The 20,244-nt window shown below is 37.3% G+C and overlaps 1 protein-coding gene across 13 annotated transcripts in view; it reads left to right on the forward strand.

Annotated features, from left to right (window-relative positions):
- PCLO (piccolo presynaptic cytomatrix protein) overlaps nucleotides 1-20,244 on the forward strand; it is a 370,143-nt gene that overhangs the window by 241,918 nt on the left and 107,981 nt on the right. For 11 of the 13 annotated variants that reach the window (XR_007162848.2, XR_010826476.1, XR_010826477.1 and 8 more), the window contains exon 10: nucleotides 3,112-3,237. Coding sequence is in view for 9 of the 13 variants with exons in the window: in XM_048062709.2 (XP_047918666.2) it covers nucleotides 3,112-3,237 (126 nt within the window). In the remaining 4 variants the exon portion in view is untranslated. Of the gene's footprint in view, nucleotides 1-3,111; nucleotides 3,238-8,266; nucleotides 8,352-20,244 lie in introns of those variants that run through there. The other 2 variants (XM_048062711.2, XR_007162849.2) reach the window with 2 other exon arrangements.

The raw sequence follows: 20,244 nt of genomic DNA on the forward strand, positions 1-20,244 counted from the left end.
CCAAGTTTATAATTAAATGAATATTAACTACCATGATGGATGTATCTTGTAGCTGAAATTTAATTATACTCCCCATGCCTGTAATTAGCATTGGTATTTTGATGGTGCTGTTTTGTGCTGATTATATAGGCAACTTAACAGTTTTACTTTAGAGGGCCCCCCTCAAACTAAAATATTTATATTTTTCCAATTCTTAAATTGCTGTTAAAAGAGGGAGACAACTGTCATGTCCAAAAAGAGGCTGAAAAAGATTTATATTCTTTTATGCTACATTTGCATTACTAAACATTCACAGAAGAAAAGGCTTACAAGAAGTTAGCTCTTTTAAAGATGGTGCTCAGGTCTTCAAACTACAAAGAGATGACAAATGTAGTGAGAGGCCATTATGGCTAAAATTTTTAGCAAAAATTCCAATGAACTTATTCACAAATTTCATGCTATCATCAGAGTATTCCCAACTGTGATAGGATTCTGCTGTGCCCCTCATTACAGAATGGCTCGAGTTGGAAGGGACCTCAAAGATCACCTACTTCCAACCCCCCTGCCATGGGCAGGGATGCCACCTAATATATCAGGCTGCCCCATCCAACCTGTCCTTGAACACCTCCAGGTATGGGGCATTCACAGCTTCTCTGGGGAACCTGCTCTACTGCCTCACCTTCCTTCTAATCTAAATCTCTCCTCTTTTAGTTCAAAGCCATTCCCCCTTGACCTGTCATTTTCTGCCTGAGCAGAAAGTTGCTCTCCATCTTTTTTATAAGCCCTCCCTTTATATATTGAAAAGGTGAAATAATGAAAAATGAAATAAGGTCACCCCCTGAGTCTTTTCTCCAAGCTGACCAGCCCCAGCTCTCTCAACTTTTCTTCACAGGAGAGGTGCTCCAGCCCTCTGATCAACTTCACGGTCCTCCTCTGGACCTGCTTTAACAAACCCACATCTTTCTTGTGGTGTGGGCCCCAGACCTGGATACAGGACTCAAGTCCTCTCACAACAGCAGAGCAAAGGGGAACAATCACCTCACTCCACCTGCTCACCACTCCTCTTTTGATGCAGCCCAGGGTGCAGTTGGCCTTCTGGGCTTCAAGCACATGCTGCTGGATCACATCAAGATTTTCACCCACTAGAACTCATAAGCCCTCTTCTGCAGACCTGCTCTCAATGAGTTTTTCTCTCAGGGTATACTTATGTTTGGGATTGTTCTGACCCAGGTGCAGTACATTGCACTTAGACATGAACCTCATTAGGTTCACATGGGTCCACTTTTCTAGCTTGTTCAGGTCCCTTTGGATGGCATCCCTTCCTTCTGTTTTGTTGACTGCACCACTCAGTTTGGTGTGATCTGAAAACCTGCTGAGGGTGCACTTGATCCCTTTGTCTATCTCATTGGTAAAGATACTAAACAGTACTCATCCCAGGACAGACCCCTGAGGGATGCCACTCATCACCAGCTTCTTCCTGGACATGAAGCTATTGACCACCACTCTCCAGGTGTGACCTTAAAGTTAGTTCCTTACCCACTGAATGGTCTACCCATCAAATCTCCAATTTGGAGATCAGGATGTCATGTGGGATCGTGTCAAAGGCCTTACAGAAATCCAGGTAGATGACATTGGTAAGTCTTCCTCTTTCAACTGATACAGTCACTCACTCCATCATAGAAGGCCACCAGATTGGTCAGGCACGATTTGACCAGCCATGCTGGCTGTCTTGGATCACCTCCTTGTCTTGCATGTGCCTTGACATCGCTTTCTTATCTTTATACTGTGCTGTATGGGATCCAAAATAAAATAAAATGGTTATTTGGAAAATGTCTAATATGCAGTTGTGAGAAAAGCCAAGGCACAAAGGACATAAACTTAAATAATCTTGGATAGAAAAACTAGTGGAAAGTTCTTTAGCCAGGAACTCAGTGTGGCTAGCTGGCATCTAAAACCAACTCAAAGCTAAATTATGGAAACACTACTAGCATTATCAGGAAAACATTAATCTAAAAAGATAAAGCTTTGCAAAGAGATTGTGTAGTGAGCTTCCTATATCTGATTAGTGTAATAACTAAGCAGATTTAGCTTAATAATTTAATAATTTGAAAAGTAATTTTTTAACCATTACAGTTAAGGTGGGAAAAAAGCCTTTACATTCCCTGATCAAAGTGTGAATCATCTCTTGTAAAATTTTCTTTTTCTTCAAAGAAGAAATTTATTTTTCTTGTATGGGAAGTATTTTATAAAATAGCATGATATCATGGAAATTTGACAATGCATAAGATTACCTTTATGAGACTATTCTAAAGCTTTTGTTTTCACTCCTATTTTTTCCTGTATCTAAGGGAGGTTAGTGATTTGCTTTTCTCCAACTAAGAAAATCAAACTTATCGTAATGTTTTCATCTTTGTGATTATTAAAGAAGGGAGAAAAAATGTTAGATTTGATGATGCTTTACCACAAAGTGATTGTAGGCTATTTTCCATTATCATAATTTGTACATCCTTTGATGTAAAAAAATGTCAATTAAAAGAAAATATTTAAGAAAAATACTAGTCTCTGACAAATACAGGTTGATATAAATGTGCATGCTTTGCAGAGGGAGCTCAATGATTTATCTGTCACCCTATTTGGCTGATTCTAAAAGCTCATCTACTATAATTTTTCAGCTAAATTGTATGCATGTTTTAGGCATAAGATAAAGCTATCCTTTGAATTCACATTTCACATGAATTTCTAGCAATTTAGTGCAATTTAATTAATACTGCAAATTAAGGTTTGCTTGATGTAGATTTGCCATGCAAATTGTCATTTTGCAGTATAGTAGGGCTGTCAAAAGAAGGTAGGATTGGCTTCAATGAAATTTTCAATGGATGAGTTGTTTGTGTGATGTCAGTATTTACTCAAGAAAATGTTTTCATACACTGAAAGTAAATTGAATGGTCCTACCCAAAATTTAGTCTTTGGGAGCGTAACAGATGGGACCCTAATCTTCCAGCCACAGCCAGAAGTTACTGATGACATCCTTCAGTATCCACTGATTATTTGTTCTCTTTCTTGCTTTTTCTTTCCAGCAAATTATTCATTGTTTTATCTCTGTTTAAAATTTTCTATTTCTTTTGATCACAGGCAATGGGCTGGGTATCCGAGTCGTAGGTGGAAAAGAAATTCCAGGAAGCAGTGGGGAAACTGGAGCTTACATTGCCAAGATCTTGCCTGGGGGCAATGCAGAGCAGACAGGGAAGCTGATAGAAGGTAAGCTAAATGCACTATCAAAAAGTGGAAGCAAGGCAGAATTGTGAATGCAGTAGAATTATTTATACATGTGCATTCTCCCTCACACAACAGATACAATCTTGTGCAAGGGCAGAGGGGTGTCTTAGAACCCCTCTTAAAGCAGAAAAGGACTTATGGAAGGTCCTTGTCTATAGCCAGAGGGAACTGCCATGGTGAACAGTATTCTGTGACGGCATGCTGTCTGCACTGGGGGTAAGACATGATGAGAGTCCAACTGTATCATGTATATTGTGGACGTGCTATTTTGAAGATCTTTGGCTCCCTCCATAGAAGAGAGTAGGTCTTTCATAGCTGTGCTAAATCATGCATTTTCTCAGCAAAGTGGTTGAAGTACCATGCAGGTAACAAGGAGAATGTAGTTATTCAGTATTTCCTTGAGACTGGGCATTTCAAGAAAGAGGATGAGAGGTTAACACTTAGAATTATCTCTACCATTTTGGTTTCTCTTGTCAGGAGATCTTCTGGGAATTGTGGTTTAAAGAACTTGTTTGCTTACCATATGGCTGTATTTTTAGCAGTGCATCTTGGTTTTACAATAACTACAGGAGAAATTCAAACACATCAGCTTGCTTTTTTTCTGTTCCCATGATGTATTTTGAAGCTTTATTCATATTTTAGAGAACGATGAATAGAACAATAAAGTATATATATATATATTTGTTTCATTCTTCTATTATATATGATCAGTATTGCTTCTGATCTGAACTTTATAAAAGAATTGTAGATTTACGTTGGCATTGTAGAATATGTTGGCATAAATTTGGAGCAACTATCAAAATCACTACACTTAATGTGTGGAATTTGACTGCATAGAGTCCCAGAATATGGTTTGCTATTGATAGGTTAGATGAGAGAAATAAGGCTTTTTGCAGAAAGTACCATTACTGTAGCACAGAAGACAAACACTTCAAACCTATAGTTTACTTTTTATGTCATTTTAGGTGGCTATCATAAATCAAGAAAGAATATTTAGCTTCTTTACTTTGGGATATTTTGTTTGTTTGTTTTAGTAAAAATATGGCTGGTGCACATCTAATCTCTATACTTCAGAAGTGCTAAAAATCCACTGAGGTCTTCAATCATTCTCATATTGATTTGTGCAAATCCAACCAAACTGCTAATGTTATTAATATTGCTGATATTGTGTCTGAAAATAGAATCTAGCCTTCCTGGGTAATTGCTGTCTCTCACACCACATACATAAAACTTTGTGTGTCATTATCTGTAAATGACAATTGTTTCATATTAGTAATTTGTATAGTAATCATGAGTCACTTTTTTTCTGCTGAAATGCTGTGTGACTTCAAATTAGTGAATATACCTAGTCATCAACTAAACATATAATAATGTCATTACAAGTTAATATCGTGACTCATTAGCCTTTCCAAGAACATGATTCACTGGAAAAAAAAAAATCCCATCAACTTAATTAATTCTTCTAATTCTTAAAACAGAAAACACTGGGTCTGAAAAATCCTGCCAGTAAAGAACAAGGATAGATTTACTGTGGTTATGAAGGAAGGCAAAGTCCTACTCACTGTCTGTGTGACTGCATCTATGCAGAAATGACACACTTTAAAATACAGATAGCATTCCTTTACTTAGGGAATAGAAATCCATACAATTTTAGCCTATTTAAATAGCTTTGGAGGAGTCTGTTAATGCTGAAAAGTTTATTTATAGTTCTGACTGGCAAATACCAGTCTTCTTGGTTCTCTCACCTTGAATTGCTTTCAGATGTCAAAAATATCTCTGATTCATCACTCACTGGCATTACAAAAATTGGAGGTGGAAGACTCATTCCACTGAGCTCATCAAGTGCAGGGACTGTGTCAATTTGATAGATGGGTCTGTGCTCCCTCTCGTGTTGACAGAAACAGTTTGGTTATATTCCACCTGGTATATCTACTCAGGAAACAGCATTTCATACTGCCAGCATTTTTCAGAAACAAAAGAAACTAGAGTAAAGAGCAGAAATAAAGTATTAATGTGTGTTACTGACTGTTGCAAATTTGCTGGATGTCCTCAGCATTCAATACTCTCATTGGACCATTTAGACAAGCTGACTGGAGAGCCTGAGAACTGGTGAACCATGGGTGTCTTTGTTCCAAGTTTTCAACCAGTGAGGCATAATGTGTTTCAATGCTTAAGTCAGCTAATAATCACTAAGATAAAGAAGAGAATCCTTGTCTTTCTGGTCTCCTCATGATTCTTGGGGACCTGCATGGTCTGAAAGCTAATGGTGAACTTGATTTGTGTCGAACTTACTGCCTTTCCTGTCTCTCCAGTCAACAGCAACAATGATACTGATCAGATTTTTTTAATCAGAGGCATATTCATGGAATATTCATATTCATTTATATTCATATTCATTTAAAAAATATCCATATTCATTTAAAAAATATATGCCTCCTTTAAATAATATTTTCTCAAACATAAAAATAGGAGAATTCATATATCATTAAGACAAAAACTCTCATCATGCAATTACTGAGAATTCAGTTTAATTGAATTCTGCATTTCATAATTCAATAAAAATATTCAGTATACAAGGATATTTTAGACTTCTCAATCTTGAAGCTGGTCCAATAATATCGTAATAAAGTCTTCCTGATGTGTGTACAGACAATGAAAGATAATGTCACCAACTTAAGCAGTTGCGAAGGTCTGAAGAAAGAAAATGAACTGCCATTTAAGAGTTTTGTGGCAGTTAATAGTGTTCTGACTCTCAGTCCATATCTTTTGTCACTTGTTTTGATCTTAATTAATAACTACTCCCATTAGGATACAAGAAATGTTACATTTCAAAACACCATGTGAGTCCTCTAAGGAGAGCAATCTGCAACCTGATGACAGGTACCAAGGGTAGGCCCAAGTAGATCCTATGTCATCGCCATCAAAGTCTGAATACTGATGATGAGTTCTGAAGTGTAACTAATACCTTTTAGACTTGGATTCAACTGCTAAGATGAAACTGATCAGTTTTTCAAATGGGCTGGTTGCCTTCAATTGTGCTGGAAGTTCCCCAGGCCACAAGGCCAGTTTCCCTCCAGACTGTATTTTGAATGGCTGGGTCTTTAACGTGAGTATCAGAGCTCTCTCTCATCTTCAGAAATCTGTGCTATCTCTGAACTTTAAGATGCCTTCAGGAAATAAAGCTGAAGTCTCCCCATAAAACTTATCTCTATTTATTTATTATCTCTATTCATGCTTGTTTTCCTTCTTCTACAGAAAGACTTGTGTATTCTTACATATTCAAGTGTCACAATTTCCTTTTGTAAGACCTTTGCTGCACAACTGTCTCTGTGTGTCTAATGGCCTAATATGAGGCCAAAACCATTAGAATCACACCTCTGAGAAAAAAGAAGAGCCTTCTCCTGGACTGTGATGGGAAGCCATGGCCACAGCATCAAAGTCCCTCACAGTTATTAAGCCAGTATGGGGAAAAGCAGGCATAGCTTGCCCCCATATGGCTTTCCACACCAGGACTGATGTATGAGGTGAACAGTATATACCAAAACAACATGCTGTGACTGGCAGAAAAGAGACACATCTAGACTGGTGGGGATTATTTTTCCCCCCAGACAGAAAGAGGGAAGAGAAAGGAACAAAGAGCTATTTGGATTACTTCCATGGACTTCAGAGAGCAGCCAAACTTCTCAGTCTCAGTTCTCTAAAGAAGAAGGCAGACCCAGAAAACCTTATTAGAAGTCTGCCATGACCAGAATGCTTTACAGCTCTCCTCCATGGGACAGACCCCATCCACTTCAAGCATCCCATAGCTTCAGGCATCACATTAGAAGAATGTATACAGACAGGTTTCCTTGAAGTCAGAGAATAAACACCCAGGGCCCTATACAGATCCAAGTGCCATTACCACAGCTCTTCATTATTTCCTGGACAGACAAGTTAGTCAAAAAGAAATTTGTGATAAAGATATAAGGACATACAGAGGATGGTAGAGAGAGAAACTGCTGTTAGGTAGAAATCTACTACTATTACTACCACTACTACAACTACTACTACAACAACAACTACTACTACTACAAAACCTACAAGAATCAGTTGACTGCTCAGAAATATGACTGAAATATGAGAGATGCAGAAATACGAGACCCTTATGTAGCAACTTTGAGTCTAGGGGAGCCAGGAGGCAAAAGCTGAAAGACAACCAATAGGTTTACGGTGCACGTACAATCCCTTTTGCACAAGAGCACTGTATGCAGGCTGCATTGATCACATAGAATACATAAACTGGAAAATAGCTCAAGTATTTATGCTACCTACAATGCTTCCTCTTGGGGGAATGCTAATAAGGCTAATGAACAGACTAGAGAGGAGATGGCTAACCGAGGGAGATGATTAACTGTACTTTGATTATCTATTATAATGAAGATGTCTCTGGGCATCAGAAATGTTGTATAGAGGCTATAGGAATGTTAGCATCACTGTTTAATCTGCAAAGTATTTTCTGGGTTCTGGGCAAAAACATCCTTAAATACAAGTAGCTTTCTTACCCCCACAGATAAAAATGCACATTAGCCAACTTCCAGAAGCAGTTTCATCTAATACATTAATACATGCCTCAGGGATGTTCCCTTCATGTGTTGTCAGATAATAATTTTTCAATCATATCTTTCCAGTTTTTTTTTTGTTGTTGTTGTTTTTGCTTTTGCTTTGTTTTTTAATGCCTTGCATAAGGCTTATTTTAAAGCATATTATTCACTGGTATTGGAAACATGGTTTAAGTCCTCTTGGAAGAATAGCAGGACGTGCAACTGGATTGTTGAACAGTCAATTAAATGACCAGAAAGAAAGAATTAAGCATGTTTTTTCTGCAGCTTGTTTGATACATTTTGGGGCTAGTTTGGATAGCACCAGGTGTTGAATAAGAAGACCAGACCCATTTTCAGAAGGTCTTTTACAAAGGAAATAACATATATAATGGCTGTCCACCTTATCAAAACTCTCTCTTGTCATATTGTAGACATGCTTGGGATGTTGCTTGGAAAATGGAGTGTGGCTGGAATGGCCATGGTCACCTAAATAGTTGGAAAACCAGAACAGAAGCAGTAAGTTCTTTCCCCACTCCTTTTGCCACACTTCACTCTTACTCCTGAGTTATAGATCAGCTCAAGTGTAACACTGACTGATCTTGGTCATTCATCAGTGGGAAGAGAGGCAGCAGATTCTTCATGAGTTTTAAGAGACTGTAGTGAGTGCTACTTGCTGTTTAGCCAGCTAAAATTAGAAACATTAATCAGTGCATCACATTGAAAAGAGAATTCCCAGTCCCCATGAAGCTAGGGAAGAGCCAGCATCACAGAATCACAGAATGGTTGAGGTTGGAAGGGATCTCTGAAGATCATCTAGTCGAACCCCCCTGCCAAGCAGGATCATCCAAAGCACGTTGTGCAGGATGGCATCCAGGCAGGTTTTGAATATATCCAGAGAAAAAGACTGCACAACCTCTCTGGGCAACCTGTCCCAGTGCTGTCACCCTCACAGTAAAGAAGTGCCCCCTCATATTGAGCTGGAACTTCCTGTGCTTCAGTTTGTGCCCATTGCCTCTCGTCCTGTCACTGGACACAACTGAAAAGAGTCTGGTTCCATCCTCTTGACACCCTCCCTTCAGATATTTATATACATTGATGAGATCTCCCCTCAGTCTTCTCTTTTCCAGGCTAAACAGGCCCAGTTCTTTCAGCCTGTCCTCATACAACGGGTGCTCCAGTCCTCTAATCATTTTAGTAGCCCTCCTCTGGACTTGCTCCAGTAGTTCTATGTCCCTCTTGCACTGGGGAGCCCAGAACTGGAAACAATACTCCAGGAGTGGCCTCACCAGGGGTCTCTTTGTGTCCCTCTGATAATTACACTCCTGGCAGAAAGTAGATAACATGATGAAGCTGGAAGACGATCAGAAGAAATTAAAAGGAACACAAGAAGGGAAGGAAAAATTCTCAGAAAACTTTGAATTGTCTTAAATGAACAGAAACAGTCCTCCTGTCCTACCCTCCCATTTTTGACTGCTTTAATTTAAAACTGCACTGGAGGAAACAGAGAATTAACTTCTAGTTAGTCCTAGTGATGTATTGTGCTGTCAATGCTTATTCTGTGAGGTTAGAAGAGAAGAGAGCTTGCTCTCTACTTATCATCTGCCCTACAGGCTCAGGTTTATTTGTCCAAGCAGTGATTGACTTTATCAAAGAAGGTGTGCACAAAATAACTGGCAATGCCATAGCTAGGTTGAAAGTTTTTCCCTAAAGCTCTTCAGAAAGGACTTAATCTAAACAAACCCCCTAACTGCCCACAATCAGCTATCAGCTGTCAACCTTTATTTGCAAAGTTGTGTTCCTCTTGTTGATGTATCACATTCTGCCTTGTACTTCTTGCAAATAAGTAATAAATAATTAATGTGCAACGTTCTTCTTCTTAGGTGTGGCTGTGGGCATTCAGCTTATAAGAAAATTATTTATAAATTAATTGTTTATAAAGTCAATGTCTATTTTAAACAATACTTTGGTTGAAAGGACACCTCAACTAAGTACATCGTTTAGACATTGCAGTTAGCTTTACATCTGTTAGAATGAAGCAAGGAAGAATTCCTTCTCCCTCTGGTTTAGCCATTTTATTTGCAGTCCCACTGACAATGCCCTCAATTCTATTCTTAATAAGGTAGGAAGGCAGGTGTAGTGACAGTTTCATTTGGCCATTTGCTGAGATATAAGAAGGAAAACACAATAAGAATAATCAGAAAGAAAGAATGAGAATTGTTTCAGCACCTGTGCAGGGCTTACTGCTGTATGGGGGAGGGGGCAAAGCCTTGTAGTATGAATGTTTGACATAGAAATCTGTGAGTGCTAGTTTATGATCCTGATCACTGTCCACAGATTTATTTACTGAATTTATTTACTTAAGACAGTAGAAACACACTTAGAAAAATAATATTTTTCCATGCCTCCCAATATAAGTCATCTAGTTTATGGAGTTTTAGTTTAATTTTACAGTGTCAGACTGATACAACTGGAATTTTGCAAGAAAACATATTGTATACCTAGACTACTTGTTTTAATAAGCTAAAGCAGATAATATGAGTTTGTAAAGTCTCTGACCAGATCTATAATTGCTCTGTATTTAACTTCCCTGCAGTAAAAATCAACACTGAATATAGCTATTAGATAATAACTTGCATCAAGGAAGTAATTGAATGGCTAGTTCTTGTATAGACTGAACTTTCATGATCTAAAACCAATCTAAAATCTAAAGCAAAATATAAAAAATATAAAAAACTTACTGGGCACTCATAACGTTTTTAAAGCTACGAGAAGAAATCATTGCATTTATATATATTAGGACCAGTAAAGACCTGGCCTCTTGCATTAGAAGAGTTACAGATTTTCAACTCCTGCTTTTAGCCCTGTTAAACTAGTATAGATCATACTTTCTCTGTGTTCAAGAGTCTGAAAATGTCTTGAACAACTAATTGTTGCTGAAAATCAATGTTGCTGGAAAAGCCCTGTCATAAAAATTGCTCCAAGAAATTGTGTTCTTAAAAACAAATAAATTTCATCATAATATCTCTTTACGGAGTTTCTGTTTAGTCTTAAATAGTTAAGTCTGATTTATAGAGATAAGAAAAATAACCTGGTTGCTTCAAGCAGACAGTAGCCTCAGACACAGTGACTAAACAGTCCAGGGGTAATGAAGAGGAGAACAAAGATAAAGGTCAGGCTACAGGTATTCGTCAGATGGTTTGTAACAAAAATTATGGAAGATTACTGTTGCAAAGGCCATTAGAGGTATAACTAACATTCCACTAAGATCATATTAGAAAGTACTTCTATCTGTTGTAAAGTACTCACATAGAGCTACGGAGCTAGCATATTAGAGTTATCAGGCACACCGTTTTTGATAGCTGGTTATTATCAGGACCTTGATAGATAGTCCATGTTAGGGAGAAAATCCAGTCACTTCTTGGAAATAGTCCACATTCCTTCCAAAGAATGTACATGAATCCCTATTCCTCAGAACACAGTGGAAAAAACAGTGGGCAGCCTTATCACATTACAACAAAAAAGTTTAAAAAATATTAGAAAAAAAGGATTTTAGTAAAAAAGGATTTCTGGATTTCATTTAAACCTTGGTGCAAGTACCTGATAACAAACCATTTCCAATTTTGAAGTTTCTCATTCCAATCATATTTGTTGCAAAAAGATGTCCAAATACTTTTTTTCCCCAGCAAAATAGTAAACTCTGCCATTTTCCTATGCAGACTGTAAAATATTTGATCCAAAACTCATTGAAATCTGTACTATTTCTAGTGGTTTGTAATGGGAGTATGCGTCAGATCTGAAATTAATAAAAATCTGTATGCTACATTTATAAATACAGCAGCAAGCATAATTCTATTAAGATATCTGGGCTTTATGCTGCAGTTGAAAATTTCTGAAATTACATTGTAGATCCATCAATATGTTCCAGGCAACTTTTCAGAATGTTTTTGTCAGGTACTTAAATCTCATCATTTTTGGAAAAATGTAATTAGTCTCTGTATTTGGGTGGTTGTGGGGCTACAGTAATAACACTGTGTGATTACAAAATATAGAGCTTCAGAATTACATCCAACTCAATAAGAAAGTAATAATCTTGTGGTAATAGCCATTTGCTTTTGATATTGGAGGTTGGATTTCACACACAATACATGGTAGAGTGAGTATCTTTAGGTCAGCAAGTCCTAGGTGTAAGAGCAGAAACAAACTAGAATATAAAAGGTAAAAAATCTTGAGACAAAGAGATTTCAGACTGACGATCTTGTTGTTTGCCATATGTGGGCAACAACTAATTTCACTGGGTCTAAGCTCTGCTTAAGTCTCTGAGAGGACACAGTGTATGTGGAGTGTTTCACATTGTATTTGAAACATGTAGATTTTAAGAATATTTCCTAGTCATCACATACAAATCAAGATGATTTGGCTCCTTTTATTGAAAAGGCAATTTCACTACCTGCCAAGGGACTAGGAAACCTTGATTCTGGGCCTTTCTCAGCTCAGCTGACATTCAGCTGCTCAGATACTCTGCTTCTAATGAGAGCTGAGCTTGAAATGGAGCTGGTAACTATTAAATTCTATTTAAAATGGGCAAGTGGATCCATTTTATTTTGTACTGGATCTTGCTTTCCATTTTGCAGATAGTCTGTTTTCCATCCCATTAACCCTATTATTTAGCATGATAGTTAAGGCACTTTCTGGTAAAGTTCTACTTCTTTGCCTTTATTTTTGTTCCATTGAAAATGATTTTTAAAACCTTCATTTATAACCTTCAATTATAGTTTTCAATTAAAATTAGTCCCCTCTTTGTTTATGCATATTTTTTAAAAATTTTACTGTGTTACCAAATCCCCTCTGGTCAGTTCAACCCAAGATATAAAATTTTAATATCTAGACCCTCAGCTGTAAATTTCCCAGGGAAGGAGCACCCTCTTTAAATTCATTGTGATGTGTGCATATGATCAAGTGCTTCAATAACAGAGAATGGGAAAGAAAGATGAAATGTGGATCGTTATGCTAGTGGTTATTATGAAGGCTTTATAAATAGTGTAATATGTAGAATTCCCTTTTGGTCTTAATAAAATACACATATAATAAATAAAAACAAATAATAAAAACAAAATAGTAAAATGGCGACTTGTTCTTTTCTGAGTGTCAGCTTGCTGATAACCCCTATGTCCTGTTCCTGTGAGAAGGCTTCCTGTTGTACTTGGTATTTAATGTGCAGATACAAAAGAAAATGTGGGAGTCAGGTTCTTGGCAAATATCATGAAAGTCTTTGAATCCCCATTTAAAAATACTAGTGCAGAATTTAACATTCATTACTGATTATTTATAACAATATTAATTTCAAGTCTAGCCATTTTTGAATACATTTCTCCATGTAAGGATAGCTTTTGAAAGTCTGAAAGCTAATGTAGTTTTCATTAAAAGTACGAATATACAAAAAGATTCAAAGGCATTCTAATAATGTTGCTTAAGCCCAAATTCTTGCATATTTTCCAGTAAATCCATGCAAATTTTCCTGCAGTTTATTTCATTGCTTTCACTCATCATAACAGATAATACATGTACATTAAATTATGTGCTGGGGAAAATCATGAACAGGTTACATGTCTACTTTCCATATGAAATGTCATAACATCATTGCCTTCAGTAAACAAGGTTCTTGCATGAAAATAAACAAAACATCGCCAACTGATATGTCTTAGATGAATTATAGTTGATCTGAACTACATTGCCATTTGTACCAAACTGCGCAGTTGTAGGCTGAGTTTAATAATTCCCCTGAAACGGAATGCCATATAATATTAGAAATGTTTAAGTCTGAACAGGGGAACAAATACATTAAAATGTTCACTGGAAGGGTGTTCTAGATAAAACAGTGAGCTGTTATTTTTCTTGCTGATTATGGCTGTAGCTTTCTCAAAGACACATCTCTTCATGATTTATAGCTATAAAGTATGTTATAACGTCATTCCCAGTAAGTAGGTAATCACCTGAATTTGACAGATGAAAACATTTCCACTGTGAATTCTGGTTTTAAGCTGTTCCATAGCAAAATTTCCTGTCTGTTTTTGCATTACTACAGAAATGTTTTGTATTGATACAATAATATATTTTTAAAAACATTATTATACTTTTAGTTTGGCTGCCATGTTTCACAACACTGATTATGTGAAAAAAAGATTGGTCACTATTCTCTCCTTTTTGCAACATTAACATAACAAATGGCAATGAGAGATGTACCACACATACCCCCCACACTACACTTTTTACAGTTTCATGTTAAATTTCTTTAAAATTTTTTCCAGTGAAACTGTAAATCACTCCAGCCAGTTGTAGGACTGTGATGCTCATTTCAGCTGAACTTTCTATTAATGAAATCTCAGAGCAGGGTGTAGATTTTCTCAAAGTGGGAGTGAGGAAATGACTCTCTCCCAGTTACTAAACTAAAAGCATGATATATGACTATAACTTAAAGTTTGGTTTAGCATGAAGTGATATATGTGGTGTGGAGGCAAATTGGTATCACTAGGCATGAGAAGTTTGAATAATACAATCTGACCTGGAAAAGATGTGAAAAAAAGTGGCTGATTCCTAATATTAAGGAAATACAGAGAAAATGTTTTGTATTTTTGATGATAAAGGTCGCTAATAATGCACAAAAATACTGAGTCTGCAGTTCTATGTGTACTTATGAATGCTGAGAATAATCCTACTGAAATATATAAATTATTTGATTTAATAATACTGCTCTTTGATCTAAAGTGAGTTTTATCCAACTACCTATGTAATTTTATGTCCATACCTTTAAGTTATAGCTGTAAGGGGCATTTTCCTGGGGACTCATTTCCGCCAATCCAAAAGGATATGCTAATAGCTGAGAAGTAAGAAGTGTTAAAAAGTCAGTACAGCCTTAGAGATGATGAAGGTAGTTTTTCTGAAGAGAAAGAGCTGTAGAATCTTGTAGCAGTAGTGCTTGTACCATAGATGTTCCTTAGTCTTTAAAGTGTAAAGGATTTTCTGTTTTGTTGTTTTCATAAATCTATTCCTAAAAGGCCGTCAGGAATAAAGTGGAGATCCAGACATAGACATCTACAGAAAGAAACTGGCAATTACAGTCAAAGAGAAGGGGTCTGGATTCTTCTTACACGCTTACTTGTGTCACTTTACTGCTCCAAGCTCATGAAGAACTATGTCTGGACCAAGCTTCAATGATACATACCCAGACAAACAGGACTGGTTTTAGTACTGGCCCTGTTGCTCTATCAGGATTAGGTTTTCCAGAAGCACCATGGGGTCTAAGGTCACCCCTCCTTCTGAGCACTTCTCACCGGGGCCAGGAGAAGACTCCTAACAACTGCTGTTTTGTGCCATGGCACCATTGTGCCCAATTGTGGTGCTTTGGCCCAGGTTTACGAGCTTATCTGCTGTTCATATGAGACAGGCCAGAATACAAATGCATAGTAAATTGGGATGGTCCCATGTTGGAGGGCTAGACTGCAGGTCATCTACATAATGGCAGGCACAAGGCACTGAAGAACAGGCAGGGCTACAGAGGATGTTAAGGGATGATCTGGTTAGTGCCAAAGCAAAGGATTTCTAGATGTGTGTGGAAAGCTATGTGGTGAAAAGCAATCTCCTACATTCCTCTGTTCCTCATTAGAATCTATTTGCACAGGAAAGTTAGACAAGTACCATTTATCTGCCCAAATGCAATGACAGAGCCATTTACTGGTTCTGACCAGTCATCTAAATGAATAGAAGGCTTGATTATTGCTTCATTACTACATCATGTGCTGTACAGAACCCTATTAAATTAACCTTTGAGATGACACAGTGACAGGAAATGAGTCATTCAAAGCAATGTTCATCAGTGTGTGAGCACTGAGCTTGCTAAATTACTTCTGTCATTTTGTGGCTGAAGTGGAATCAATCCATATCATTCATACATTTGCTGCTCATATACACAGTTTGGGGACTGCTAAATGGAAATAAGCATTGACTTACATCTAAATACAACAAAGTTTTGTATTATGTTTACTGATTATATTTTCCAAATGGATCTGAAGAGATCAGAAAGAATTGAGATGTTCTGAGATGTGTATGAAAGCAAGTGTGAAAGGAAACAAAATTCTTGGCAAGGACTTTCATGACTGGTGCTAATGGAGAAGCAGAAACAGTTTTAATCTTAGACAATGCTAAAGTAAGAAAAGAGAATTTTTCATCTTCTTATTCACAGATCACTGTACTGTTCCTTGATATATTGGGCTATTTCAGTGATAGTAATAGCTCTGCAATTCGTGTAGTGGAAGCTGACTGATTAATTGAAAAGTAGGGGCTCTCTTCTGATTGAGTAGCTGTAGAGATCATGAGAAAAAAGAAAAAAAGACAAACAAACAAACAAAAAAAACACTTCTCAATGTTTAGGAAAGAGCAAAACTCCAAAGAATGAACTGGAAATACCTTCAAGTGCAACAGTGACCTTTGTTGAATGCGATGCAAACAGGATAGTAGATTTGATAAAAACAGCGTTACACACAGGAGCTAAAGCACACCCTTCCCTGTCTGGATAGTGATACACGCCGACAAGCTGCTGTGTCGTTTCAGAGGTCCTGCCTCTGAATCAAGACTCTGAGAGAGCACCTGACAGCTATTAGCAGATAAACACTTCTCTCTGCTGCCTACACTTTCCATACATATGGAAAAATTTGGCGCCACCTAATGGACAACCCCCAGCCTCCCGAATTTCAAATGCATGAAACTCTACAGGAATGCTTTTGCAAGGAATTTATAAAGGCCTGTTTATCCCCACAGGTATAAAATATTCTCTGCATTTCTTAGTTTTAAATTTATGAAAATCTGCTTTGATTTCAGCAGCATTACCACACATGAAGTTAAATTACTCAGGGATCTGATGTGTTTGCAGGTCAAATATATCTAACTCTTTTGTCAAACTGAGACAGATTATTCTAGAGTACTCCTCAAACAAGTTTACTGCTGAAGCTCCTTAAACATATATATATATATCTTAGTGTAAGATATATCTCCTTCTGTTTGCTTGAGCCTGACTTTCCGGTAAGCATAATCCCCAGCTTGACTGTGACATTAGAAATAGAATTACAATTTGGACATCAAGCCCAGTTCTCAACTGCCACTGAACTCAGTGGAAGAACAAGTAAAATCATGCTCAGTTTGGTTAAATTCAATTTGTAAAAGCACATGCTTTGAGGAGGTGCATTTGTGAATGAAATAAGTTTCCATCTGCAGTTTGTGCTTATAGTTTTTCAGGACACATTATGGGTTCAGTTCTTTTCATGTGCTGGTGAAGAAAGAGGTATAGAGTAGCTATAATAGTAGATTTAGGAGTGGTCCTTCAGGTCTCTAGGCAATTGGCAAAGAAGAAATATACTTGGCAATTATATTTCTATTGCCTTTGAGCTATTGGAATGAACTGGGAAAAGTGACTTTTTAAATATTATTTTCTTTTAAAAATGTTATATATATTCAAGACAATATTTATTACCATCTGTAAAAAAAAAAAAAAAAGGATGAATATGGATCATTAATTTTAGAGAAAATAATTATGAGCTTTGGTGAAGATAAAGGAATGCCTTTGAAATGCTGATGAGTTGATAGACAATTTAGCAATTTCTTGGATTCTTTTTACCTAAGGAGAATTGCTTAAACTCTTTCATCTTTAAAGCATACAGCGTCACTTGCACTTTACTCTTTTATTATCTTCAGTATGTTGATTGGATTTTTAGGCTCAGCTGGCATTTTTTACTACATGCTTATATTTACCTTATTTACATCTATTGTTACATAACTGATTCATAATGTTTTGCAGTTGTAATTGTTCAGTTTGGGGGAGAGGTTGTTTTTGCCTATTTTTTCTTTAGAAGAAAGAAAATATGTATTTTTTATTCAGCTAAATACAACATCTATTTTTTTTCCTTTTGCTGGGAAAGGATATTTAATGGTTTTATATAAAGGGAGACATGGTTATTTTGCTTTGTTACATTGTTTGAAAGCAATAAATTTAATATCTCAGTTCTGGGAAAAATATTTCAACCTGTACAATAACTTTGATGAAATAAAGCAGTCTCAAAGGATTAAATAGTGAAAAGATCAAGCTCATTTGTCCTTGTTGACCTACACTACACATTTGAGCTTGACCCTACAGAGCTGAAGTGTCAATTTAACACAGTTGTCTGTTTAAAAATTATACCCAGTATCTCACCTGGGACATGCTTTTCAAGAATAGGCCATTGAAATACCCAACAAAGCTAAAGGGATATTCGGTGCTGAGAATTCAATAAGAGTTTGGTATCTATACATAGGTTTGATGCATAATTAAGACACGCAGTTATGGAGAAACAGGGCCCAGAGGTTGCTGTAAGGCTAGCGTAGTTGCTAGGTTAAGACTGCAAGAGCATCAAAAGAGACAGGCCTGTTACTGCTGTTGCTTCATCACAGGGTGGTGCCTGTATAGGTAGTGTTTTTTGCTACACAGTGGTGGAAACAGCAGGACAGGCACTTGCACCCTGCTCTCTCAGCACCATCCAGGCTGAAAGCTTATCCTCCCAGTTCCTTGCCTGACCTTACCCAACCACAGATTCATCACACAACTCCTCATCCTTTGACCTCAAGAAGTCTCAAGACAGATCTCATAGGCTATATTATTCCCTAAAAGCTTTAATGTATTTTGTTACTTCAGGAGAAAAGCTCTTAAGCGCCTTCAGAAGACTTGAAAATGAGTTCTTAAACTACCAGCACTGTTTTGCCTTCTACTTGTTGTCAGCCATAAGCAGGGCCTCCTGGTATCTATTCTCATTCTCCAGGTAACAGCAGCTTCTCCCCTGCTTTCTCTAGAAGGCTGTGAATAATATTCCTATAATATTCATAATATTATTTCATAATATTTCTAGGCCTAAAGATACTATGTGTTACCATACTCTTGTTTGTTTTCCTGATGTGTACGCAGTCAATTCAGTGTGTTAATGATGATCATAAGAAGCACACAAATACGCAGGGACTGGCTGATAAGAGAACATTTGTTTTGGTGTAAATAATAATAAGATATAGAAGCTGCTAGTAATCAGGATGCATGCCAAAACTAGTATGAATTTGCCATTATCTTTATAGCTTTAAAATAAAGAAATAAGTACCCCCAGATTGCTAAAACCAGCAAGCAATGAATGCAACATAATTGATTGGTCTGAATACTTTCTCTTTAGTTGCCCTCTAACTTGTCACAGGTGGGACCATGAATGCCCATCTGAATAAGGTGTGGGTACAGGGCTCTGTCTGAGACAGAAGGAGGGCAGAGTAAGGGCTCTGCCCAGTTCTCTCAAGTTTGCTCACTCATAGATCAGTACCGCATTCAATCAGGTCTCAACTTCCCTTCTAGTCCCTACTGCCTGAGAAGATCCAGCAGGTCATCATGCAATCTGCTGCTGTGCTGCTGCTTGCAGGTGCCTACCTCAGTCATCCACAGTCATAGTCTGTTGGCATCCCTGGCACTAGTCTCCATTCATCTCCTGGATCTCCAGGGCCTTTCATACTTTCCAGATCACCCCTCCACCCAGGATCTTCACTTTCTTCTTTTCAGGCACCCTTCTTTCCAAAGATGGTTACTTTTTGGGAGCACTTCTTTTCAGCACCCTCTCTTATTTCTAAATCCACTAGCCCCTGGTTTTCTCAATCAAAATAGCCAAAGTGCAGGACTACATGGTGTGATCAGTCCACTAAGCCAATTCTCATGTTAACTAGAGGACTCAGGAAGGGTCACTTTTCTTTAGTCTAGGTGTTCTCAGTATTTCAAACCAGGCCATATTGGTTGCAGTTAGCAAGTAGCAAGCTTCTGCTTGAGTTCAAAAGTTCAATTTCGTTCACCCCCACAGGCATGCACCCAATTATCTGCTTCCTGTCAGCAATCACAATTTAAGCTTTTTTTTTTTTCCCATGATAATACTTTTTCTAGTTCTATTAGAACCAGAAAAAAAAAAAATACAAAGAATAACACATTTATCATACAAGTTCCTTCCAAGAAACTTCAGCTGTATGGGATGTATGGGATTTGCTATTGAAATTATTTTTTGCAAAGTTTCCATGGAGAAGAAACTCATGTACGTGTCAAAAATGTACACCAGATCTCTCCTGGGAATAATGTAAATCCAACATTTGAATGAGACTGTGTCAGCAGTAGAAAAACCTACCAGTATGGATAGTCAAATAGAAAAATACTTGTGTTTCTTTTATTATTTTACTCCTTTTCTGGAGGAGATTCTCTCCTACCCCTACCTTGCATAGAGTTAATTACTTCATCTTCACAGATAACTTTTTTTTATTTTTGCCTAGATACTCTTTCTCATATCAAGTTCTTCTAATATCAGTCTTTGACTTGAGTTCC

The sequence above is a fragment of the Anser cygnoides genome, chromosome 1, assembly GCF_040182565.1.
Source record: "Anser cygnoides isolate HZ-2024a breed goose chromosome 1, Taihu_goose_T2T_genome, whole genome shotgun sequence".
Lineage (NCBI taxonomy): Eukaryota > Metazoa > Chordata > Aves > Anseriformes > Anatidae > Anser > Anser cygnoides.